The 27,791-nt window shown below is 42.5% G+C and overlaps 1 protein-coding gene across 1 annotated transcript; it reads right to left on the reverse strand.

Annotated features, from left to right (window-relative positions):
- Positions 1 to 27,791, reverse strand: akt3b (v-akt murine thymoma viral oncogene homolog 3b). The gene is made up of 14 exons (XM_080464174.1): positions 27,393 to 27,791; positions 21,344 to 21,817; positions 10,953 to 11,078; positions 10,758 to 10,869; positions 7,934 to 8,078; positions 7,648 to 7,779; positions 7,376 to 7,441; positions 7,080 to 7,148; positions 5,978 to 6,100; positions 5,145 to 5,273; positions 4,502 to 4,716; positions 3,425 to 3,512; positions 1,347 to 1,449; positions 1 to 681 (listed from the first exon to the last, which is right to left on the reverse strand). Exons 2-14 carry the CDS (start codon positions 21,387 to 21,389, stop codon positions 596 to 598), a joined length of 1,440 nt encoding a protein of 479 aa, XP_080320300.1. The 5' UTR covers positions 21,390 to 21,817; positions 27,393 to 27,791; the 3' UTR covers positions 1 to 595.

The following is a 27,791-nucleotide window of genomic DNA, read 5'->3' on the forward strand; positions in this document are numbered from 1 at the left end:
CAAATGTGTGAACCACAAGCCATGCACTTATTCTCCACTATAATCACCCTTTGCAAGCCCAAACCCACCCACCCTCGCCCAGAAAGAAAACAACTCAACAAAAAACACCCTGTCGGTATGATACGAAACATCTGCACACGTAAGGCAACATTTTTGGTTTTTTGTTCCCTAAAACGGCTCTTTCAAACCAAGTGCAAAACGTCAAAATCAGAAGAGAGAAAAAAAAGGGGGGCAGAATAAACAAACAAATAAAAGATGAACGCAACCGGGGACGACGACTTAATACTGACGGAGAGAGAAAAATAAATAACAAAAACATTGCCTTCTGCAGTAAATAGCGCTGAAAATGTAGGAGACTTGTTTTTTTGTTTTTTTTTGTTGTTTTTTTTTTTAGTGTGGGGAGACCGGCTGGAGTCTATCCCACTGTGCAAAAACCTCTTTTAAAGTCCCTAAAAAGACTTCTCCCCGGGCTGCCACGAGGCAGAGAAGGAGAAAAAGAGGGGAGACTGGTATTTTCTTCTTTTCCTAAAATGGCTACGTGTTTTCCTCGAGATGGCCACGAATGGGGACGACACCGGTGGTCTGCGGCCGGAGCTCACTCCCGCCCGCTGGCTGAGTACGAGAACTGAGGGAAGTGAGGCCGCCGCTCGTTGTCGGCCGCGTCCATCCCGTCCTCGTCATCTGGAGGGACACAGACAGAGACGGAGGCGCAGGTCAGTCCAGGCGATTTCAACTGATTGACACATTTCTAATAATTCCTGGCACATAAGGTGAAAGCCTTTGCTGTCTTCACTGGGGATTATTGCACACTGGTAAGTATGATGATGATGATTCAGTACATGTCACAGTGTCAAACATAAGGCCCGTGGACCAAAACCGGCCAGCAACAGACTCCAATCTGGGCAAAGCACCATGAAAATTTGATTAATTAAAATTGGCTTTATATGTTGAGACTGTAGCCATTTTCAGTAGTAATTGTATTTTTTAATATCGACATTTTCATCATGTAAACTCTGCACCATGACAAAGACATACTAGAAACTTTAATTTAAAGATTATAATTACTATTTTACCGGTCAGGCCCACTCAAGATGAAATAGGGCTGGGTGGCCCCTTCTATTACAACAGGAGCCCCCCCCTGTGCTCTCTGGCGCCCCCTAAAGAGAGGCCCGGGACCAGTGAACAAGAAGCAAACAGATTTTGTCCTCCCGTCTGTGCTCAAACACTTTCTCCTGGAAACAACAGCAACCAATACAGTTGATCTGTTGGATTGAACCTGAGCTGAAACCGGACAGCGTTGATCCAAAACAGTGCAGGAACTCCTGAGAGGATTAAGAGCTGCTCACATTTCTCCGGCGGAGTGATGGTGATGGTCTGTGCTGTGAACTCTTCGTCGAAGTAGCGCGTGTCCGTCTCAGAGCTGACCTGCGGCTGGAAGGGAGGAACCAGCTGCAACACACACAGAGCACAGGAATGAGGGGGTGAGTGAAGGAGTGAGAGAAGGAATGTGAAGGAGTGAGCTTGTGTTTGAGGATTCAAACATCCCGTCAGGATCAAAATAAAGTGTCGCCACGAACATGAACAGAGGTTCAGCCTGAGCCGCTAAAAGATGAAGCAAACAATCACATGGATGCGACGTTCTTTTCCAGGTTTAGTCAAACCATAGTAATGACACTTTAGTCCACTGGGTGGCAGCAGTGAGCCACTAACTCCTCCAGGTTGATAAACAGCAAATAGTTACACTGCTTGAAATGTATTCCATTACAAGTAAAACTGATTCAAAACATAAAAACTATCTAAAAACAGTTGAGTCAAAATGATCCTGTTAAAAAATGACTCAGTGTCTTTTAACTGCATTTTTAATAACTGGCATTACATTAGACACACCTATGAACCACATCACAAAGTTACACTGTATGTGGTTATTGCAGCATGTTTGCAAATGTTTTACACACAAAAAAACATTGCATGTTCCATCTAAAATGTTTTTTTCACGATGAACTTACTTGCTGATTTCAATTTAGATTATAGTTTTCACTAGTTATACTATTTAAAAAACTAAAACAATCAATATGCAAAATAAAAAGGAAGTCAGCTTTAGGTTCAGCGTGAATAATTTTAATTCAAATATCATTTTATCTGAGCAGCAGGAAGTAGTTCACGCCAAGCTGCATCTCAAACTTCTTCTTTTTCTCCACAAACGTCGGTCAGTTCCAGACAGCCGCTGGTTTTTAATTCACCTCAGACAGCATTTATAGGTTCTGTATCCTTAACACACACTCATTATGCTTTTCCTTCCCGTTTTAACATTTTCCGTGTTGAGTTGTTATTCATGCGCTTTTCTGTATTTTTCAAATGCGGGATGTTTGTAAAAGTCAGAGTTAATCGACGTGGACGAAACTGGATCAGATTTGAACACCAGGACGTTCTCATTTCAGATTCCATCAGGTTGAATGAGAATAACGTGTTTAACCGGTCTTTTTAATGAAAATATCTACATTTACGATGGATATATTCCAAATACATTTAAACATTAAGCAGTGAAAAGAATAAAGTCAATGTCGACAACAATGAAGATCAAAAGGTTTGACTATTATTTGGAATTGTGGACAGTTTGTGTCATAGTGAGGAAGATCAAACGGTCGAAATTCTCCCAAAAACCAACATCAGGGGTGTCAAAAAACATTTCAGTTCAGAGGCCACATACAGACCAATTTCATCTTCAGTGGAAAAAATCATGACCAAATAACCTTAAAATTTAAACTCTTATGTTTTTCTTTGTTGTGGTGTTGAGAATCGATTTTATTTAAACAATTACCACTGAAAATGACTAAATCCAACATAAAGCCAATTCTAATGAAACCTTCTGGCGCGAAATGCAGTCAAATGTCCCCAAAAACTTCTCATTCTGCATGTTTTCTACAAACTCCCCCCGACAGCATGGCTTTGAGGCTAATGCTAGTTTGAGAGCGTCCACGTCTCAGCTCGGGTCTCAGTGTTGTATCCGTTACTCTTTTCAGGCCCGATTCGGAGCCTCCTGCGGTCCAGATTTGGCCCACAGGTCACACGTTTGACACCCCTAATCTACATAATATGAGTAATGTGTTGTGATTTGTTGGGGGCAGTGGAGGTCTGGACATTAAATTTAAGGTTAATCCGCCCCTGAATCCTACTCAGTAAATCAAGAGGATCACCATCCTTGCTTCTACCTTTGGTTGAAAAAAAAAAAACGAACTGATGATGTTCAGATGTCTTCATGGACGTACAGATGAGGTAATTCTTTTCATTGCGATTCTATTTTGGATTTTACATCCCAGCTTTTGAAAAATGAGGTAACCCTGATACCAGAATATCTCAGATGCGCCGTTTAAATAAACGGCGGTTGAAGTTAAGATGACGTCTCACTGCTAAATCCTGCTCTCACCTTCTTGTCGTAGACGTCCTGCCAGTCGATTGTGCCAAAGAAACTGTGCCGCATGATCTCCTTCGCATCATCAGGTCCGCCGCCCAGTCTGTCAACACCGAGAGGAGAACAAGAACAAGAAGATGATGTCAAAGTCAGACATCAAATGAAGCTCGTACAAAGTCTCCATCAATGGAACCAGAATATCCACCTGCCGACTGATCCTAAAATAACTCGGGGTGAACGAGTTCGTTCTCTGAAGCTCTGAAGCCTCGACAGGCAGAAAACGCCTCCAACTTAATGAGACGGGGAAATTAACAGCAGCCGCCAGCCAGTTTGGCAGGAGAGCGCTTTCATTTAGGATCATTAATCCGTCTGTCTTCTATATGGTTTCATCACACTCTGGGTCGTGGAGTGGACACCGACAGACACTCACACTCACACTGATTAGCAGTATTACATTCACTAATTCATCGCAGAGCTGCGTTTTAAAATAGAGTAAATAAGAGAAAAACTACACACACAGGGAAAACATCTCAAATCCACAGAGAAAGGAGCTGAAGTCCAACCTGGGACTCAAACTACAGACACTGAAAGAAAAACATCTTCATTCCTTCATTATTACCTTTAAATTCAAAGAGACAAACTAACACAACTGTGTGGAAATGATGAGAATCTCAGATGTTAAAGTGAACTCATCCAGTGTTTTGTAGTCGGTGTTGTGCCTGTTGCTTTGTACAAAGAGCATAAAGGGATTGTCAGGGTTGTGTAGTTTGCCTGCATGCTTCGTGTTTTGGTCGTTAATGCACATAAAACACAACTCAAATGTGAGCGTGGACTTATGAACATTTTGTCAATGGAGCTGCTAAAACTGAAAAACGTGAACAGACTGGCACCATTTGGAAAAAAGATTGACGAAGAGGACGCGACCGTGTGGTGTGCGTCTGCACCGTGTGTGTGTGTCCGCACCATGCGCATCTGTGTAGTCAGTGTGACGCATGTCTGTGAGGTGTGTGTCTGTGTCATGGGCATCTGCGTGGCGTGTGTCTGCATGGTGTGTCTGTGTCGTCTGCGTGGCGTGCATCTGCGTCCACGTACCGTTTGTTGGGGTCTTTGATGAGCAGCCCCGAAAGCAGCGATTTGGCGTCTGCCGACAGGGTCCGGGGGAACTTGATCTCCTCCATCAGGATGAGTTCAAACAGCTTCTCGTGGTCCTGGTTGTAGAACGGCAGGCGGCCGCACATCATCTCGTACGTGACCACGCCCAGGCCCCACCAGTCCACCGCCCGGCCGTAGTCGTTGTCCTCCAGCACCTGAAAGACGCAGACGCAAGACACACAGATCAGACTCCTTTCTGTTTTGGAATTTTAATATCTGCTTTCATTTCCCCTTCATGTGAAAAACAACAAATTGTCCACCAAGAGCCACATTATCAGGACGCCAGTGGCTGATCTCACTTCCACTGTGCGGTGGAAGAAGTATCTCCTCGGAGGAACAGCCTCTTGGAGACACTTCCACTTTGGAAGCTGGTGGTTAGGGTTTGTTGACACAAAGTAACTGAAACATCACTTGTTTCCGAGTTCCAACACTCGAGACAAACACAAGAGGAGCACAGATGTGGAATCCAGTTTCACACAGACAATATTTCTACCCTCTTTGCTTGTGGAACATTCATAAGCAGCCCGGGACTCGACTTGAGGAAGCAGGAAAACCCCCGAGGTGTTTGTGTGTGAGCTCTGACCTCTGGCGCCAGGTACTCCGGTGTCCCACAGAAAGTCTTCATGGTGGCAGTGTCGGTGATGCCTTCTTTGCAAAGCCCAAAGTCTGTGATCTTAATGTGACCGTCTTTGTCCAACATGAGGTTCTCCAGCTGTAAATGAGGAAAAAGAGATTTGGTTTACGATCAATCATTATTAAATTAAAAATGAATTTACACCTGTAACAGTTCATGTTAACCAAAAAACTAAAAACAAACATTTATACACATCAATGTGACCCTATTGCTGCATTTCCACTGCAAATGAACTGGTTGACATTGTGTGAGAGGAGACGCGTCACTGGAGGCTGTCTGCTCCTGGAATTTAAACCAAACCAACATGGCGGCTTGCTCACAAACTTTCTCTTTTATTGAACAACAGTTCAGTGCAAAGTTTTTCCGAAAACAATTGAGGCGAGAAATAAGCTGTGCAGTTGCTGAATCCGTCCTGGTTTTGGTTCCACCACAGCTAGTTTGGACCTTTTATGAAAGTTTTGCGATCCCTGCAACTCATTTGCGTAAAGTTTGCAGGAAACGCACCGCATGAAGAAGTTTCCCGCAAACTTTATGCAAATGAGTTTCACATAAACAATGAATGGGATGCGAGACATTGACGGATCCTGTGGACACGTACCTTCATTCTGCACTGTCAGGCATCAATAAAATGTGTGTGTGTGTGTGTGTGTGTGTGTGTGTGTGTGTGTGTGTGTGTGTGTGTGTGTGTGTGTGTGTGTGTGTGTGTGTGTGTGTGTGTGTGTGTGTGTGTGTGTGTGTGTGTGTGTGTGTTCCTCAGACCCTGACCAGAGCCATCACTTTACCTTCAAATCACGGTAGACGATCTTTGCAGAATGTAAGTAGTCTAAAGCTGAAACGATCTCAGCGCCGTAGAAACGAGTGCGGTCCTCTGAAAACACTCGTTCTCTTGACAAATGAAAAAATAGCTGGAAAGAGGAAAAACAAAAAACACGTGTTTAAAACGTCTAGAAATAGGAAGAAGTTACTGAGCTCAACATTGTTCCTCAGGAAGTCAGCAGGTGTTGTGTGAAGACGCCACTTTCTTATTTAATAAAGAACGAGTTCATTTCCAAACAGGAGCAAGATGTTTAGAAAATCTTTCAAGGTTTTGATATAAACATCTTACTTGTACTTTTCCTTCAGGGGAAGGATACTACACTGTTCATAGTGGCAGTAGTTTTCTCTCTCTCCTTTATTTCTTTATGAATTAAAGCAGACAAAATGAATTGTGAATAATAATAGTTCCTGTTCAAAGCAACAGTTCCTCATAGGATCAGAGATCACAGTTTACAGTTTAACTCCTTGGGCCTCGTCATATTTGTTTTGCACGTATTGTATTTGGTCATTTTTCAGAATCTGGTGTAGAAATTATACAATGTTTACATATTGAAGCCTTCTGCTTCTGTACAGTGGTGATCAGAGAAGATGAGGTTCATTACTATCGACTTTATTTTTTGTTTACCCATAAATACACCAAAAGCTTCATCAAGCTATATATCAGTGATTCAGCGGAGTTCAGATACACTTTTCTTATTTTATTTATTTATTTAATCGGTCTTTAATTTTCCAGCATTTCTATTTTTTTTATTTTCTTCCATGTAGCTGCAAACTGTAGCTGAAAAACATATTCCCAGATCCACTGTCTGAGGATCGAAATATTAATCAAAGATTATTTGTGGAATTTACTTTTTCCTTTTTTTTTTTTTTTTTTTTTTTTTTTTTTTTAATCCAAAACAAATTTTCATTGAATAAAATGTTATTCTGGAATTCAATAACCTTAAAGCCACCAAGGACGGCTGCTCTACATCAGAGCTCTTCAAAAACATCCCGCCGTTGATCTCTGAAATAATCTGCATGTTGAATAAAACATCTCTCAGCATGTAAACTTTCTTAGAAGGCTCTTACCTCTCCTCCGTTGACATACTCCATTACAAAGCACAGCCGGTCCTTCGTCTGGAATGAGTACTTCAGAGACTGCAACACAATAGATAAATATAGTTGTTTTTTTTAACTCAGCAGTGCTTATCCATGGTTTTCAAACAATGCAGAAGCTTTGTGCTCTGAATCCAGCGCAACCTTCCAGCTGTTAGCTTGGCGTGACGCCTCTAGAAAGGCGCGTTTGAACCCAGCTCAAAAACCTAATGAAAAGCTCAGAATCATCTGTGTGTAAGGTTTGGTGCAGCCCGCACAGCCGTACTTACAGTTAGGAATGGATGCCGAGTGTTTTTTAATACCCTGCTTTCTGTGAGTGTGTGAGCAACTTCGTCCTGCGATCACAAAGAGAACGAGAGGAGAGATGAGTCCGTGGCTGAGATGATGAAATGATGAACGTTGGAACACAGAAAAACAGACTACGATTCTTATTTGTTGAAGAGGTTTAACATGTTTCCACGAGTATTAATCAACATGTTCCTTTTCCTGGTGGATTCAAGTCAACATGGCAAGTGAGAAGACTGAGAATGAGCGTGAGGACCTTGGCTATAATGACTTCTTTCTTGAGGATCTTCATGGCGTAGTAGGTGCCGCTCGCCTTCTCCCTCACCAGAATGACTTTCCCAAAAGTGCCTTTGCCCAGAAGCTTCAGATAGTCAAAGTCATTCATTGTCTGAGAGAGAGATGGGAAGACGGTCGTTAGCGCGCCACAATCTCAAACTCTCCAGTCTAAGTTCAGACGAACGATCGAAACACAAATCAAAAACAGTGTCATGAATCCTCCTGAACTGGGACGGAGGAGTAGAAGACCACTTCTGGAGGCGTACCTTCCGTTTGTAGTGGCTGATGGAGGTGTCCATCTCCTCCTCGTTGACAATCTCGATCTGGGAGGTGGGGCTGCACAGGATGCCCTCCTCCTCCTGCTTCGCCAGCGACTCTGCTACCATCTGGATGGCCTCGGCCCACTCGTCCCTGCATCAGACCAGAACAGGTGAAAACCCTGCACTGACAAGACGTCACGCGCTCTTTGCTTTAGAGGTTCTTTTTTAAAGCGGCAGGTCAATTATTGCAGTTCCATCCACTGATGGAGATGATTCTTCAATACAATGTTGGTGGTGGGTAACTGTACCACGCAGAAGGAAAGACACATCAAACTGAAGCTAAATGACCTACGAGGCATTCAGCCATTCCTACACCAAAGTCATTGATTTGTGTTTTTACCTCCATCAAGTCTAATAAAACCACTCCTGTCCATGGGCTCGTAAGGGTTTGGTGGACATGATCATAACAGACCTCTGAGTATCAGGTCTTAATGTACACATTTTAATGTGTTTTATATAGAAACCCTCCCAAACTTGGCATCCAGTCTCAGTTCCACACCCCTGCTTCCTGTCTTTCTTCTCTTTGTGTTGACTGAGCCATGTTGTGTTCAGGTCCACTTAGGAAAACACACTTTAAACCACTCCAGGGGCTTTGTTTTTTGTGCACGTCTGCTAATTTTCAGACATCAGTGCATGTCAAGACCAGCTTGCCAGCAAGAGTTTTGTTCAAACTAAATTTGTGAATTCATTGGATGATTTGTTTCCTCCTATAAACAGTACGTGTGACATTTAGTAGCTTCCTTTCACTTTGCAGTGACGCAACACTTCAGTTTCATGACCTCTACTGCCTCGCGTGAAACAAAAAGAGAAAGTCTTGCACTCGGGGTGCTTTAAGGACCTCTGGAAAGAAACTATTCCAGGATTATTATCAGTTATTGCTGCATGAACTGAAGCATAGTACTAGGGAGGAAAATGGTAAAAACTTTGGGATGTTGCTGGACTATAATCTCTACATTTTCAAGAATGTCAACCAAGAAAACGCTCAGGAAACAGTCGAAAAATTATTTAGGTTGAATAGATTCCATTAACTTCCTGCAGCCTTCAGAGAAGTGAAGTTAGAAGCAGGTATTGTTGTAACGTTTTTCTCCTGACACTGGGTGGGATCGCACTGTCTCTGGATAAATGATGTGAAGTGTAGCTAACACAGCCGGCAGCGGCTCAACACAAGCTACATGCTTCTTTATTTTCATTTTTTAGATGAAGCTGGTGACATCAGCTGGTTTTGTGAGAGGAAATCCTGTCATTCACACAGCGCTGTTTTCTACAGTGATGTATGAAAACTGCCATCGTCATCGGCAAAAACAACCCGACTTCATGTATTGGCGTCACTGAAGCAGCTCAAACATTTCCATATGAACCTCAACAGCTGCTACTAGCAGTGGTAGTAGGCTACACTCTTTGGCCTCCTTTAAGCTCCTTTCGTAATCGACAATCTCGCTTCCACTTTACTTGGTTGAAGGTTCAAAGGCTTCAGGAAGTTAATGGAAGATGTTGACCCTGAAAACATGATTCTGGGAGCTAAACGCTAGCCTCCAGAGTGCAACGAAGCTAACTGACTCGCATTTATAATCCAATACGGTCCACGAAGGCTTCAAATCACTTTTGCTTGAATATAAATTGTGCAAAATTTTTGACTATTTTTTAGAGAAGTCGTTAGTAGTGTTGACATTTTTGTATCGTCATCAGAGATATTTTTCGTCCGGAACATTTGTATCTATGTATCGTCACTAAATCTTCCTCTTCCTCTCAGCTCCATCTGCATCATATTTTGTCTGATATATTCAAACATCTCTCCTCAGAACATGTCCAAATTATATCATCCTGCAGTCTCTGTGATCGGTTCATTTATAACCCATAATCCATGCTGCTCATCTCAGCATTTCCCCTCCGACTCCTGCAGCTCGGCCTCGTCTTTCAGACAGCGACACTGTGTCCTGACCAGACATCACAGCAGGGCTCACTGCTGTCTTGTAAACCTGCTACTTCTCTGATTTGTTACCATCACACTCTGACAATCAACCTTATATTAGAGCGTGGTGATCCGGCCTTTAATCGGCAGCCTTTATAATCACAAACACCCAATGTGAACGATCATCTGTGTGTGGGTTCGTATAGATGCCTCTGCCACCATCACGTCACACTCCTTAAAGTTAGTGATCTCACGTTAAAACTAAGGCTTCATCATTAAAAAAACAACTTTTATTTCAAATTTTTTGGGGATTCTTGGGAGAAATTTTTCCCTTTTGTCTTGTGTGACGGACACATTTCATCACTGCAACTGTTTCATCATCCGCATGCTGCATCTGTGGCATTATTTCACTGAGGTGGAACAAAGTTTGAATCAGATTGAAACTCAGTCCGATGTGCTTGATTCCTCCATTAAATGGAACAACAAACTCATCATTTCATATGTTGAAGGATGATTGGAAGCGGCATCCTTTTTGTTTCAGTTAGATTTTGCACACTGCAATAAGTCAGAGATTGAAAAGAGAATTGTGGTATAAATGAAGAAGAGAAAATGCAGCCGAAGTTTGTTGTTTTCACTTGAAAACATTGTTATGTAAACAGGAGCAGCTCCTCCCGACCACTGTTGATTCCTTCGATTGCCTATAAAACGGTTAACCTACATAATGGATAATCAAGGTATTTGAACTCATCAACCTCTATTTTTTTCCCATGTTTTTCCACAGGCTGTGGAAACACTTCATCCTCCTGTCCTGCTCCACAACACTGAAAACTTCTCAAAACCCAGAGGAAGGTGAAGGCACACCTCTCGTCAGGAGTGTCCACGTGGAAAGTCCTCTCGATTACGGTGGTCCACTGCAGGCAGCGGATGATGAAGGTGTTCGGCTTGGGCCGCTCCGTCTTCATCAGCTGACATTCTGGAGGGCGCACAGGGAGACGGATTGAAGCGGGCGGGTAATTGTTTGGTGCGTTGCGACGTGTCAATTGGCTCGCCTCTTACTTGCTACAGAAAAGTTGTTGAGCGGGTAGGCCAGGTCAGAGTCCTGCGGTTTGTCCTTGTACCCAATGAAGGAGCCGTCTGTCTTGAGCAGAAAGTAGCGCGGTCGCCAGTTCTTGATGTACTCGCCTGCGAAGAGACATCAGACATTTAGTTAGCCAGATATTAGTGTTCAGGATATATTAGGGAAGGGTTACATTAATAGACCTGCATCTCATTAAATTAAAATACAGGAGAAATGTTATTTTTTTCCCCTTTTTATTTCAGATTTAGTGCAAATGTCTGAAATTTCTTTTGATTATCTTGTAGAATTTTCATGCAACACAACTGCTTTGCATTCATTTTGAAAGTGTTCGGTTTATTTATAGCAGAATCATCAAGCATAAGCCCCGTGTGCCAAAACCAGCCCACAGAGGCTCCAATCCAGTCCGTCAAAACCAACAAGCAAATGGTAAACATTTCTAAGAAAACATAGATTTTTTTTTAATAAGAAAAAGTAGCGAACACTTCACAACACCGAGACCTGAGCTCAAATATCACTGATGCTGCCGTGAAAGCCAGCTACCTCGTTGCTATCGAACTAGCCTCAAAGCCATGCGGTCAGGGGGAGTCAGGGTGAGGTGCAGCTACATTACGTCGCCCCGTGGAGCTGATGGGGGTCAAGGGTCTTGCTCAGGGACCCACAGTGGTGACTGGTCAGCTGTGATGTGGATTTAGACTTGCAAAGTCTAAATCCATAGATGCCATAGATGGCACTATGTTAATGGCCTGACCCACTGAAGATTAAATTGGATTGAGCTAAAATGTGTTTGGCACTCCAGATTCAAATTATCAGGTCTGTCCTTATGGGAAACGATCGACTACTGATTACTGAAGTAAAAACATGGACATTTTTTTTTCTTCTCAAAATTACCCAAACAAAACATGATGAAAATGATGATGATGATGACGACTCATTGAAGTCATGTAACAACCTGCTTTTTGAAGTATGAGATCATTTTTTACTGAGCAAATTTGAAGTAAACGTATGTCTTCATCTTATAGCTTGGTATTCCGACATTTTCATGGGAAAATGAATCACCCATCCCTGGATCAGGGTTCGCTTCAGGGTTCGGGTTATATTAGACATATGGCTAAGTTAAGTTAAGCAAAATTCCCTTTATTATAATTGTCTTAAAGTAATATGTAGGCCGATAAAAAATTACACTATGAAGAAAAATCCAGATTCAATTCCAAAATCCTTTCAGTCTTTCTTGGAATTGATACATCAACATTTTAACTTGGGAACTTGTAATACTAACTGTTGTTATTTAGATAACACCTTAATGATTCAGATGAATAATTGTGAATTTAATTCATGCTAAAGGCATTAAAACAAGCTGCGATAGTCTCTCAATAGACGAAGCTTTATATTCCATCCATCCATCCATTTTCTCCCGCCTATCCATTTCCGGGTGGCGGGGGTGGCAGTCTGAGCACCGTCACCCAGATCACATTGCACTGATTAAGAACCCTTCCTGCAGGTGGTGAGCCCACGGGAAGGTGGCACCCGGCGTGGGACGCGAACCCACTACCTTGAGATTGTGCATCTCTCTACCAACTGAGCCAGCCGGGGCACTTTATATTCCCAACACAAAAAAAGATCAAACTCATACATGTAGTCTCTGACAACTCCTGCAGATTTAAGACTATATAAGGAAACCATGAATCATTCGACTATGATTTATTCTTGATTACTACCAGCTCTTGTCTTCTAATTTTAGCTTCCCAAAATGTGAAAAAAAATAAATAAATAAAAAAAAAAAAAATCCAAAAGCTTGTGCACAGACATGTTTTTGATGAGGAACACTGTCTGAACACAGGGCTTATTCTTATTCAGCGGCCATGACGTCTTGCTTCCCAGCAGTAGTGACTCATCAGTTTGTGTGCTCCAATATAACAAACAGTGAACTACATATTTTCAGGAGAGATGTGGAAAAGTCACTATCATGCTATCAGCAGAGATAATGCAAAAACACACAGCCCAATATTGATTTACTTATGTTTATATAGACGTGTGAGTGAAGAGTTCAAACTTTGACAAATCTGTCCTGGTACACGATGACTCACTTCAGAACAACAGTGTGATGACAAAGTTGAGAGAAAAGGGAGAAATTACATCATTCTCCTCTGACAACACCTTTGCTTTAAAGCAGGAGCAGAAGAAACTTATCCAGACTGAAGGTTAGAAATACCACTGAAACTGAGCAATGTAACAATTACTGTTTCAGGAAGTGAAAATTTGGCTTAAAAAAAAACAAACAGAAAACAAAAAATAATCATATTGTCATAATGGTGGGCTACATTTATACCAAAAATACAATAATTTGCTGAAATTTCACTTGAAAAGAAAAAGATGAGAGAAACCTAACATTGTCCTGCAAAGACTGCTTCCGCTCTTTCAGATTCTGTTTCCAGTCCGTCCTGAACTGTGTGTGAACTGCACAGACAGCTTGTGACGGCTGTTAAAGGCTGAATTACAAGAGCATACGGAGGTGCAATAAACAATTCAGGGACTTGTGGGGGCCGGAGAGGAAGGAACCGAAGTGTTAGGTCATCCTCTCTCTGCTCATAGTGCCACAGAGAAACTTCCCCCTGCCTGCCAGCCAAACACACACACACACACACACACACACACACACACACACACACACACACACACACACACACACACACACACACACACACACACACACACACACACACACACACACACACACACACACACACACACACACACACACACACACACACACACACACACACACACACACACACACACACACACACACACACACACACACACACACACACACACACACACACACACACACACACACACAAAGGCAAGTGTGGGAAACAAAACACACCAGCCAAGTGCAGCTCAGGCCGGCCTGCAGCCCTGCAAAGCTCCCCTTCTCCGCTCGCCGCCTGGCAGGTAAACAACCATTGTTTGGAGGTGCAGTTCTTCAGACGGGCACCGGTGGCCCCGGCTGCATTCACGCTGAGCCGGATAAAAACACGTTGCTTATGACTGAGGGTGGTGTTTTCAACTGAAGAAAATGGGTGTTTTTCCCTCTCAGCAGTGAATTAATCTGCCCTCTCCTGTGTAGGAGGGACGTGAAGGGAAACTGGGCTTTCTGAGGACGCTGAAAAGACACCAACTTCTTAATTTGTATACTGCCTTTCTCTAATTATACTACAGTTTACCCAAATATATGTGTTTTGGTCAGTGGACACAACTACAGAATGGATGTCTCTCAGTTTCACACCAGAGAGTAATTACTCCTCACTCTTAAACATGCAGCGTCCATAATGAACAAGTAAAGGAAACAGTAAAGTTCTACAGTAGATTATGGTCTGAGATCATTAAAAACAGATACAATTATCTTGTGGCAATCATTAAAAACCATTGTCTTTGAGCAAAGTTCACAACTGCATAGGCAAAAAAAACAAACAAACAAACCCTTTACTAAAACTCAATTATCTATGAAAATACAGATAAATAATATATACAGATCCAGAACTTTGGCCTGGTCTCTGCACCCAAGATACATATATATATATATATATATATATATATATATATATATATATGAAACATTGAAGTCAAGTATAAAACTGTGGAACCCCTTAAATGACTGTAAACCTAAGGTGCAGTGTGCACGATTCAGGTAAAGCCACATTTTTGCAGAAGTGGTAATAGTGTCTATAAGGTGACACACACCCCACCTGTTAAACTGAACTGATTTTAAAAACCAGATCTTGGAATTAAACAACTGTTGTTGTTTAAAGTCAACAAATCTGTCTTATTTCTTGAGAGAGAAAACATGTCTTATATTCCGATGTGGTATTATTCAAAAAGAGCACAAAAACTGGTTGCAACCAGACTGTTTTCTTTGTTTTCTAACTTGCAACGTTGTGATAAACTAAATTACCCATTTCCCCCCCAAGTATTCACTCCAAGTAGGAATTCCTAATGTTGGAGTAGAACAGGAAGCAGCAGAGACGACTTGACAGGCTTCCTGGTTAGTTAGAAAATTTCAGTAGTTACAGCTTCTGTGCAAATACATCAAGATTAGTTATCTTTCATTAGCTTATTTCCATTTTTTTTGGATTACAAATATTACAAGTTGCACCTTTGAATAAACACAATCCACATCTACGATCAAGACACCAGCAAATCAGCTGCAGTGGGAAAGAAACCGTCTCAAAAAGAAGAAGTGAGCGTCAGAAGCCGGTCAGCACTGTGGCTTCTGTTCTGTCACACAATACTAAACAACACTGTCATCTCAGGGCAAAGCACAGACAACAAGTAGGAATCCTCACAGCTGGAGGCTTTTAGAGGGAGTCAGTGGTGGGCTACAAGCTAATCAGGTGACCTGAAGGTGGCTGATTCAATCAAAGATTGTCAAAATTATATCTGCACATGTCTATCACTAGAATCGGTTACTTAAGTGAATTAAATGCAGACTCACCTATTTATAAGACGTAATAAAAATATTGCACTCTTTAAATCAGGGGTGTCAAACACATATTAGTTTAGGTACCACAGTCTAATTTCATCTAAAGTGGACAGGATCAATGAAATAGTGCCATAATAACATTTGAATTTAAACTTCTATGCAGAATATACATGATGGAAATGTTAATATCTAAATAAAACCAAACAATCAAAACTGAAATTTAAGACAATGTCAAGATAATGTCAATTTTAACCTTCTGCTGCAAAGTACAGCGAGATGTCTAAAAGACTTCTCCTATAGCTGTTGCATCATGCATGTTTTTACAAAGTCACCCTGACAGCCTGGCTAGTCTGATAGCAACCAGGTCACTCACTCTCATGGCAATTCTGTGTTGTGTCCACTACTCATAAAAAACATGTTACAATCATCAATGTTTTCTTTGAAATGTTTACACTTTGCTAGGTGGTTCTTGCGTGCTAGTTTTGTCCTCCGGTCCTTATATTTGACACCCCCGTCTCTATATTCTGAAGACACTGGGACACTTCCTGGTGTTCTTATTTTTAAGCGTCTTATTTTTGTGGGTGTGTCCACTTCAATTTAAAGTTTTAAGTTCAGAGAAGAGATCCACAGTCCTTCTTAGGCCTTGTTTTTCACGATAACGTGAAAACGCAATTGAATAGGCATCATCTTTCTGTTTTCGTTTCAGAACTGTTTTGCGTTTACAAAGCAACGTTTTGAAAATAATGTCCATTTCCACAAAAATGCCTAAAAGGCTGAAAACGATGTAGTTAGCATGTAGGGCCACTTGTGGGTGCTGTTTGTTGTTTTTGTAATGAAAACATGCAAAGCATGCATGCAGAGAACTATATTCTATAAACATTAACAAAGGGAGTACACGGACATTCGTAGTGACAGATGATGAAGTTGGATTGTTATTACAGGCAACTCAACTATAAACCTACCAAGTCCCAGAAGAATATTGACTGGGAGTCAAGACACTCTGGAGGACAACATATTGTTATTGTCCATCTACTCAACATGTGCAGAACAACTATTTACTACATCTATAGTGCGTATGTGCATTAGCAGGATTTCAGAAATGTTGCATTTTCCCCGGTTCTACAAATTTCGAAGAGTGTTTTTCAAAAGTTTCAATCTGAGAGATGTTTTCGAAAAGGTGCGTTTTCAGTGGCTCCGAGTACCGTCGTCATGTAAACGGAAACACAAAACACAATGAAACTTTTCCATTTTAACTTGAAAATGTTGCCTAAACGGGGCTTTACAGTCAATCTGGGGAGGGGGAGGGGGGGTGTTCAGACAGCAGTGAACCAATCTGTGCGTGGTTCTAAAAGTGGCTGTGTTCCTGCTATTTTAACTTATTCCTAAAAGGAGTGCTTTTTGATTTTGATGTCATCCTAGACATGCCGACTCCAACAGAGTGCAACAGCAGACAAGCGATCAAACGCACGAGGAACAATTCTTCTGCCTTGATGTGTGTGCTCTCCTCAGCGAGGCTGAGATCTGGTGATAGTACTGTGATTTGGGTCATTATTAAACTTGTTAAACCAACAGGACAATTTGTTTATGTTATTCACTGCAGGGTGGAGCATCCAGGTCTCTCCTTTACTTTCTGCCTGCAGCTGCTTTTAAGGAAACAATCTCAAAAACGTCCTCCATCTTCTTCTTTCTGATGGGACCTTCTCGGCCCTGTCTACACAAGTCAAAACGATATTTTTTTTTCTTCCCCAGCCTTCTAAAGAAAAATCCCTTCCAAATGATGAACACGGCTCAACGTGATACCTAAGGGCATGTCGTACATATGTTAGGCCTTTAGGGGTGTTACGACTCACCAAATACACCAAAAACGCAGATGAAGACACGGAGAACATAGATAAGTTGACTCCTGCTCATAGACTTCAATACAACACCGAGCTATATAGGTCTATGCTGCTTTTCCTCGTCCTGCTAGTATCAGTAGCTTCTGCAGCTCGATCTAGAGCATGCAGTCCGTGATTGTTGTGGCTATTAGACGACATCGCGGACTGCAGTAGGGGGGTGAGAGGCAGGCGTCATTGTCATCGCTTTCTACAGATGTGCGTCGTCTTTGCCGTCCCCACCTCAAAGCTGAGCCGGGGTTTTAGAATTTCCCCACCTTTGGATCATGTTACAAAAAACGAAAAAACGTTTTCGGGCTCCTAAAACACCCCCCATGTGGACGAGTGGCCAAAAACGGTGCGTTTACCTGAAACAGCATTCTCGTGTGGACAGCTCCTTAGTTTCAGTTGTAGCAGCTACTTCACTGAAATCCATGCTGCATATTTTAACACACAAACTAGTGCTGTCAAACGATTACATTTTAACGAGATTAATCAGGGTTGCTGTGGACTAATTTCAATTAATCACAATTAAATATCATTCATTTTTAATCTATATTAATCATGTTTCATTTTGCATGAGCAATCAAGAAGGGAATAGATCTGCTCTTAACATGTTTATCAACACCTTTAAGTTTATGCCAACAAAAACCTCTCTTTTTCAAAACAAACATTTATCCACATTATTGTGGCCATTACTCCTTCAACCAGCGAAACCCAAAGTACAAATACCGACATCCGGTGTTTCAGATTAGCCGTTTCCCCTGTGAACTTTGTCCCTTGTTGCCACTAACAGAGTAGATGTTAATACAATCCATAGCTGTTTGGGTGAATGTCATTTGACCGCATTTACAATTAAGTTTCAAAGTGTTGTGCCTTTTACGAGTCTTATTTTTAACCCTTCTGTAACTACCAGCAACGATTGACGCTAAAGGAAGTGGGTCACTAGATAACAGGGAAACCAGTTAATCTGAAACACCACCTCACTCTGCTGATCTAAAAGTCTCTGGTGATTAAGTTGCTGATGTTGTACGAACTATCCTTCTCCTCTTCATATTTTGGCAGAATGTAATTTATAGTCTGTCTCATGTTTTTCATTCTAATTAATATTCTAGACTCTCAAAACCGCAGATATCGCTCATGGTCTCTTTCGCACCTGCGGGCGACATTGCTGACGCGTGACGTCAAGTAATACTCCCCAGGTTGCATCAGGGAGCTTTCATGAGTACGAGTACAAACACTCACTGCAGTATTGGACCCGATACCCAATACTGGAATTGGTATCAGTGCATCCCTACATCTGATCAATCAGATGGAGCCATACTGCACTTGTTTGTGTGGACAAAGGATTAAATTTCACTTCATCATTTCAACATTGCGTCATAAAGCACAAAGAAATTAACATCATATACTTAAGTGTTTGTTTGTCCATCACAAGTCAAATCATATTTGTAATATTCAAAAACATTGTTGCATACAGAATATTAAACTATTATTATATCGCAGAAACAAAGTTATCATTGAATCCAATTTCAAAATGTTACAAGTTAAAATATGTAAAATAAATAAAGTGTGAATTGGGTCATACCAAGGTGATGTAATACATGTAATACACATATCCCGTCAGGACGACTGCACACAGAAACCCTGCGATAACCAAAACAAACCAGCACTTTGGATATAAACTGTAATTTGACCAAACCTGAGTAAATGGAGGCCAAACGTTATGTTTGAAAAAGAGGCACACGAGTCACCTCAAGAGATTTAGAAGAGGTTGGAAACAATTTGAGTGGCTTTTGGTTGTAGTCGCTCTCAGATTTGATGCAGTATTGAGACATAAACACAAAATTTGACACGTGGATGGTGAAATGGGGAGTTTTGCTGCTGGAAAGGAGAGTTTCAGAATGAAAGGTTTTTCGTACGTCTTTCCTGGACATTGCCTGGACGTCCTGTCTGGATGTCATATGAACGTCTAAAGAAGACCTCTGGATGACGTGATGCAATGAAAAAAATAAAGCGACCCCTACCAAGAATTGAACCCAAACATCCTGCATGACAGCTAAGACTCATATCCACTGGACCAACAGGTCACTCCTGACCATATCAATTCTGACAATATCTTTGTAAGAATGTCACTGATATAAGACAAGCTTAAAAAAATATTGTGACTAAATGAACAGTGTACCAAAGATAACATTGATTCATAATACTTTTTAAGCTTGTCATATATAAGTGACATGCTTACAAAACTATTGTAATAATCAATGTGTTCTAGAGTGTTCTGTTGGTCCAGTGGATAGGGGTCTTACCAGTCATGGAAGAGGTTTGGGTTCGATCCCAGGTGGGGTCACATTTTTCTTTTCTTTTTTTCATTGCGCCACGTCATCCAGAGGTCTTGTTTGGACGTTCATATGACAGGATGTCAATGCACTTTCCAGGATAGACGTACAAAAAACTTTCATTCTGGCTTCCTTGAAGACGTCTTCTGGAGGTATGGAAATTACGTCTTAAAGACGTCACTTGGACCACTGTTGCTCAGTGGGAAATAACAATTTTATAATATCACTGCGCGAAAGGCGGTGGACACTACGGATGGATCGTCCATTAGTCTGCTAACGTACACATAAATTAACCTAAAAAGCATGTTTTTAGGTTGATGGTGGCTCGTACCCAAAAAGAACCTGTGCACAGTGACAAAATGCAAACTCCAGATAAAAAGACCTGTGATCAAAGGTGAGGTTCCCTGTAAGACCAGGGTGCTAAACTAAGGAAATATGACCTGAAAACTACTTTATCATTGTTTTCTTTGCAGAAGATCTTTCAATTCAAAACAGATGGTTTTTATTTAAAGACAATGCATAAAGATGCATCACTTGAACTTCCCATGAATAAAATCAAGGAAGGTCAAGAAATATGCTGTGTGTCGTCTCCAACCACATTTTCACTGTCCCAAAACAAACCACTGGTAGTTTCTATAGCTGATTTTAAGGTTATTGTTGCGGCACACTATTGCATTATAATACTGTTTGAAGGTTGGTTAAAACTTCCAACTGTAGATCTAAAAGCGAAATTCTACATCCATTTGGACACAAATCTCATCAGAAGTATAGCATATGAAATTGGGATGAGAACATCATTTCATATCGTTGCAGCTGAAGCGGTTTTAAACTGAGATACAGTGTTTTCTTATATGTATAGTTTATATCAGGGGTCCCCAACCACTGGGCTGCGAACCGGAACCGGTCAGTGGATCATTTGGTACCAGGCCACAAAGAGGGAATAAAAAGTTTTATTTTGAAAATGCACATTTAAAATTTCGATAGTCTACATTAAGTTTTATTTTGAAAACGCTTCACTTCCATCAGCACTCTGATCGTTGTTACACCTTCGTTAAGGCCTTTTCATACAATGTCCTGCCAGTCCGCAGAAAAAGAATGTTTAAAACCGGTCTGTGGTGCAAAAAAAGGTGGAACCACTGCCCTCTAACACCTCTAGGTGCATCTGACCACAGACAGGTATCACCCGATGAGTGGCGCAGATCCGAATAACTGAGGTCCGAATAATGGAAGTGGGAGGTAGGTCTATGACTTTTTTTCACAAACTCATTCTAAAAGCTTGTGCATTAAAGTGACCTTTTCTGGGTCACCATAATTTTTCTTTCTTGCTTCTCTTCTGCAGGTTGCTGCACAGCTTTCAGCAACAAGTAAACGTGACAATGGTTGCAACATGCATCTTAACATATTTTCTATCTGTGACCATTCCTGCCTTAATACAGTGAAGGAAAGGGCTACTTGTTCACCATGAGAGAATGCTGGTATCTGTTCCTCATTTATACTAATATCAATATTTATCTTTTACCCCGAGTAATATAGCTGTTCTTCAAATCACATGGGGTGTTGTTAAGTGACTGTTTGCACCAGAAGCAGCAGAAATATCAATAATACAAATTATCGATCTGTGAATCAACCAATCGCTGCTCTACATGGGGTTTGTTCAGTGTCAGACTTGAGCTCACCTCTCTTCTGGACCCAGCCTTCCTTGACGACGTTCTGGTCGCTCATGGTGGCTTCTCCTCGTCTCCGGTTCTCCCAGTGTGCTGACGGCGAAGGGGCAGCTGTCGGAGGAGCAGCGGGGACGGTGGGTACGCGCGACGCTCAGTCAGCTCGGCCTCCAACCTACCAGCGCCCACGCTCACCTGAGCTCAAACCGCTCCACCTGTTCCCCACCAAGCCTCTGGTGTCTTTCTTAGCGTCCTCTCTCTTTCCTACTATCACTTTCTTTTTCCTCCTCTCGCCCTGCCGGCCTGACCTCCTTCTCTTGCTGTGCTCTCCTCCTTTCTCCTCCCCCTTGACTTTACCCCTCTCTTTCTCTCCCACCCACCTTCCTTCTCACTCCCTGTTTTGAAAGTATTGCCGACTCTTGTTGTCTGAGACCTTCACTCTTCTTCTTCTTCTTCTCCTGTGTTCAGGCGCTTCAGCGGTGAGTCAGCCTGGAAGGAAACAGGCAGAGAGAGAGAACGAGAGATAGAGAGAGAGACAGAGACACAGAGAGAGAGAGAGAGCCCATACAGAGCAGGTCAGTGGATAGTTTCCTTCACACAGCAGCAGCCACTTATTGTTCACCACCTTCGCACACTTCCTGTCTCCTTAACGCCTTCTGTCCTCACCTTTGTCTGGCTTCCTTTGTTCCCGCCTTTCTATCTCGCTTCAGTTTAGCTTTCACCTACCATGCTGTGACCTTCTTTTCTTCACTGCCACTACTTTTTCTCCTTCATCACAGTATTAACACCGTCATTCCTCCATCCATTATCAGACATTCATGAACTACCTTAACCTAAACGTCGTCATTCATTTCTTTCTTCGCCACCCATTATCTCTCTTGTCTGACACTACCTTCTTGAAAGCTCCCATTCTTTGTTCATGGTCCTTTCCCATTCTTTCTTCCTTCCAACAATCCCGCTCACTTTCCTCCACTTTACCCTCCATCAGGCTCATTCTTGGTACCTTCTCTCCATCAGTCACTCACAAGTGTTCACTATTTACTTCCTCTTTTCATTCCTTCCTTCTTCCATCATTCCCCACAGTCTTTCTCCCTCCTGATGAAGGTGCCAGTGCTCCTGTTTTGTCTTGTTCCTTCCTTCCATTCTCTCAAACCTCATTGATTCTGCCTCTCCTGTCCATACTTTCTTGCCTCCTCATATCGTCTCTTCCATCTCTGAGTATTCAACCAATCTTTTTCTTACCCGGGCTTTGCACTGTGCCAGGACATACATGTGAATTATTTTTATGAAGAGGAATCAATACTCGTCTGCACTTGTAAAAATATCTCTTGACTTCTGACAGACAATCACAGCTCAAACACAATTCAAGTAACAGCTTTTCAGCTGCTTCAATCAGCTATCATTAGCTCTACGATGACAGGCTGAGATACTGCTGTAAACCTTTGTACCCTGTCGTAGACAGTTACTGGCATTAAAGACGTCTTCATCATGTAAAACATGATTTACACATCTTGCCAGATCCACCAATCACTATAACCAAGTTAACGGTGAAGTATGAACACCCGTCATACTGTTTTCCAAGTCTATAAGCAGATCCCCCGATGGCCCATGGTTAGACTTGTGTGAAATATGTCTGTGTGGCATGTTCTCGGAGAAAGCCCCCACTCTTTCCTCCTAGACCCCCCCTTAGAAAGACTGTAGGCATCATCATTGACAAGCAACTTGACAAAACATCACATCAAACGCTGACAGACACATTAAAGTGTAGAGAGAACACAGCAGACCCAGACTGAGCTCTAAAACTAGACATTTCTTCTGTTCCCTCGACTCCAATGACATGTGAAAAAAGATATTTGATGATTGCTCTAATTAGTAAGAGTTAACCAAATGTTATCAGTCAGTGAGCACATTTTTGTGTTTGTAAATTTTGCAAATGTAACCTGATAATCATTTTTCTTCAATGTGTGAAACACTGAACAGCATTTTCAAATATTACTGCAAAGAATTTATTTGTAATGTTTATGTTTTTCTGTTCTTTCATTAAAATCATGTTATCTCCGCCAACAACTGATTTCAACTGGACCCCCTGATTTGTACAGGATTAGTCACAAAAGGGAACAACAAACACAAATAAGTTCAGAGAAAGGTTAAACGTGGCGAATGATTCACTGCTGGGATTTGATGCCTATGGGCAACTGAGTGAGACAGAGAGAGGGAGAGAGTCTGTTATTGTGGGAACACTCCAAACTTCACCACACAGTGATCTCTAAAACTCACTTTAGGAACTGAGGTTAGGGTGACTTATCCAGCACAGCAACGTGCAGTGCCGCACAGAAATCTCAAGTGCTGGATTCTTTTCTTTCATTCACATCAACAGAAACACATCAGCTTGCCCCAATATCATTCAGCAGCAGGACAGCTGCACAAACACCCAAAGGTCTTGTTTACACGACAGTGTTTCAAGTGAAAACCCCTTTTTTTGTTTTTTGTTTCAGAGAAGTTTATCGTTTACACGGCAAAGTTTTGAAAACGAAGTCAGTTTACACGGCAACGGCAGAAACGTTGAAAATTATGTACCGGTAGTTTCCATGTAGGACCACGAGTTGATACGGTTGTTTGTTTTTGTAATGAAACCACATACACATTCGCCCAGAGGACAATATGCTATAAACATTAACAATGGAAGTACACGGACATTCGTATGGACAGATGACCAAGTTGGATTGTTATTACTGTGACTGACAACTACAAAACTACCAAGTCCCAAGAGAATATGGACTGGTCGTCATGACACTCAAACATTGTTGGCCGCTGGAGAGTTCCTGCCCTGTTCCGTCTGCAGCGAGTGGATCCGTCTTGTCTGTCTGTTCTATTCTTTTCTCTGTCCCCTAACCCAAACAAAATAGTAGAAAGTCTTCACCTCTGAGCCCAATTCTCTAAAGGATTCTTCCTATTAAAAAGGGGAGTTGTTTCTTTCCACAGTCACTTATGTTTGCTCATGTGGAATTGTTGGGTTTCTCTCTAAAAGCGCCTTGAAATGAATGTGTTGTATTTGGCGCTATATAAATGAGGCTAAATTGAATTGGTCACCTACTCAGATCTTTTTACAACAGCAGTGGTGCACGAGTGCAAAAGCAGAATTTTCGCCTTTATACGGAGAGGGAGCCCGAGCCCCATTGAGAAAGTTGCATTTCTCCTCGTTTACATAACAACTGAGTGTTTTTGAAAAGTTCCACCATTTCAAAAAGTTGTGTTTTTAGTGGCTCTGAACACTGTTGTCAAGTGTACGGACACGCAAAATGCCACAAAAATGGTGTTTTCCCTTGAAAATGTTGTGTAAACAAGGTCTGAGACTTTAGGAACAACTTTGAGTCACATCTACTAAAGGCACCGCATAAATATACAGAACTTTTACACAGTACTGAATACAAGAGATGTTTTTTTTCTGATGGTTCTGCTTTCATGCTGCTTTCAGGCAGGAACATGTTTTCTGGGAAACTGCAAAGCAACATGACGAATATTTGCTGAAATAATTTTTTAAAATTAGGGGGAATTAACATAAAAAAAAACCTGCTATTTTGGGAGAACTTTTGTTCTTTTTCAACTGCTTTCTGAAAAAGAGTCAAGTGATCACTTGCTATAATAAAAGGCATGAGACATGTTAAAAAAAAAGAAACAGCTGCAAAAGTTTCACTTCCTATCTTCAGTTTGATTTGATTAGCTTTGAAATATGGGATCTTGTGATGCTGCAGTGAAAAATATCCTGGGTGATAATTAAAGCTCTTAAACCTGAGAATGTGACTACAAAATTACATGTGCATTATGTCTTATGGGAAAATGACACAAGCAGGGTTTTTTTTGGGAGGGGGTCCTCAAGAAAGGTAATATTCTGATGCTTGTGGTGAAGTGTCAGAACTTCTGCTCGATCCACATACAATGTGTAGGGTTAGCATTTCACTATGACGTGAGCGTTAACCCGAGATAACATCTATCACAAGTTTATCATCATCACGATCTAAATATTTGCAATATACAAATCACAAAAGATGGACTGAACAGTAATGGATTATATGTTCCCATGCTCTGCATATTAACATACAGTATGTGTCCCATCAGCGCTACTGCACTGGTTTGTGTTGAGGATGGATCATATTTTAACATTATATCACATCTGGTGGCAACAAACCTCATGTCAGAAGCACAAAAGTTAAGGAAAAGGGACTAAAAACAACAAAGTCAACAACTGAAATGTTGCTGGTGTGAACTGCAGATGTACATGTCATTATAAAACGGAATAAAATCAAACATGGTACATCCCTGTCTGGTTAAAACCGGGTCCAAGAAGAGAAAGAATACTGTTACTTGGAAGTACAAATCCCAAAGCACATGATGTATCAACATTAGACAGTGTTTGTTTATCACAAGTCGTATCATAATAGAAGTATCAACATTACCACGGATCACTTGTTTGAACTAATATCATGCAGTGCTGGTGTTTACAACTACAGGATTCTGCAGACTGTTTTGATGATGCGATGAATGAGACTGGATATGTGAACATGTGGCATCGAGTTCGGTCTTGATGCTCTATCATAATAATCTAGCAAGCATTTATGACTGAAAGGATATAACTGTAACATCAGCTGCAAACTGAGCACTGAATGTGCTCCTGCTTGAATTGTACAATGTCCAGAATGATTCCTGTTAAACAACAACATGCTCTCATGATATCATCATAATGTGCAGTGATATCACCCTGATGACTAAAGGCTGAGTGGCTATAATGTGTTTTTTTAATTTATATCACAAGGCCGGCTTTATTAGAGGTAGATGTTTTTATGCTGGGTTCAGAACAAACAGTGATGACTTGTGACTGCCAATGCACCACACATCTCATATGCACTAATATCACATACCAAGAAATGAAAAAGTAACATATGACTGAGACAGCATTTTGCCTGATGTTTCTTAGTTTGTTCTCCTTTACTACAAATGATCCCATTCCCAGTCATCATCAAAATAATAGAGCATTCTTTAGCATAGTGTGAGAGCTTGTTGTTGAACATACAGCTCACATCACCAATGAGAAGATCCTGAGCTGTGAGCTCTCCAATGACAACAAAAACAATGGCTGACTGAAGCAGCCGCTGTATGGAGAAATATATAAATATGTGCACGTCCAGAGGCCGGCACAGAGCCGCGGGGGCCCGTCAACCACCAAAACAGCCTCCAGAGCCTGATTTATGGGTCACTCCCGGGCTCCGGCACCGCACACAAACAAATACCGAAACAACAGCTTTTGTTTCAAGGGCGTGTGGTGTCATTATTTGTTACATAACAACATCCGCTCGCCGTGCACCGTTACGTTTTAATGGGTAAAAGTGCGGCGGCGGTCCCGGGCCGGGAGCTGGGGGCCGGTGGCGGAGAGACGGGGGAGGGGCGCGGGGCGGCCGTTGACCGGTGACCGGGGTCGAAGCCCCAGCCGTTCGGCCTGTGTGATGGCTTCTAGGCGGCAGTGGAAGATGCGGGCTAGCCGGGGATGCTAGCTGTGGGGGTGGGGTTGATGTGAAGGTGGGTGGGGGGGGTGGAGGGGGGGATAGCTGCCGTTAGCCGGTTAGCCTTAGCTGGACTCGGTTAGCATCGCGAGGCTGGGGCGGCGGGATGAGACGCCTCATCTGCGGGTTCATTTATTCATCATCCAAGGCGAGACGCCGTTTTCTTAGGGGCAGGAAGAGGGGGGGATGAAACGGGAGGGATGGGTGGGGTGGGAGGGTTGGAGGTGTCGTTCCCCACCAAAGATGGGCCGAGGCCAGAAGGACGGCACCGTTCCCGTTAGCAGCCCTCCTCCTCCCCTCCCTCCTGCAGCAGCATCCCGGAGCTGCATCCCTCCCAGCCCGGCGGATGACGAAGCAGCGGAGCTCCGCTAACGGCGGCTAGGCTAACATGCTAACCTCCGATCCGGGCTGCCCGGGACTCCGGGCGACAACCGAGACCCCCGGTGCCTGCCTTCCCGCCCCGCTCCCGCTACACCGTCCCCGCCACACATTATCACCGAATATCTCACCTGGTCCTCGAAGAACGACAGGGATGCCCCCTCCCTCCTCCTCCTCCTCTTCCTCCTCCTCCTTCTCCTCTGCCGCTGCCGCCGCCGCCGCCGCCTCCTCCTCGCTTTGCTCCTCTATGGGCACCGGAGCATCCGACAGAGTAACGTCCCTCAGCGGCGAAAACAGCAGCACAGCGACGCATCCATTGCCACCGATGCCGTGTCCAGACCGCGGAAGGTTCGGTGTGTGTTCGTCCCAGACACACAGAGGCTGCGGCGGCAGACAGACACACGGACGGACAGACGGACCCGCTCGGTTCCTGCTCGGCTCGCGCTCCACCGCAGCTCCGCCAGGAAAACCTCGCGCTTGGTTCCGAGTCTGCACGTCACGTTCACTCCGACTGGGAGGACTCCTGCTGC

This window comes from Lipophrys pholis (assembly GCF_963383615.2).
Source record: "Lipophrys pholis genome assembly, chromosome: 5".
Classification (NCBI taxonomy): domain Eukaryota; kingdom Metazoa; phylum Chordata; class Actinopteri; order Blenniiformes; family Blenniidae; genus Lipophrys; species Lipophrys pholis.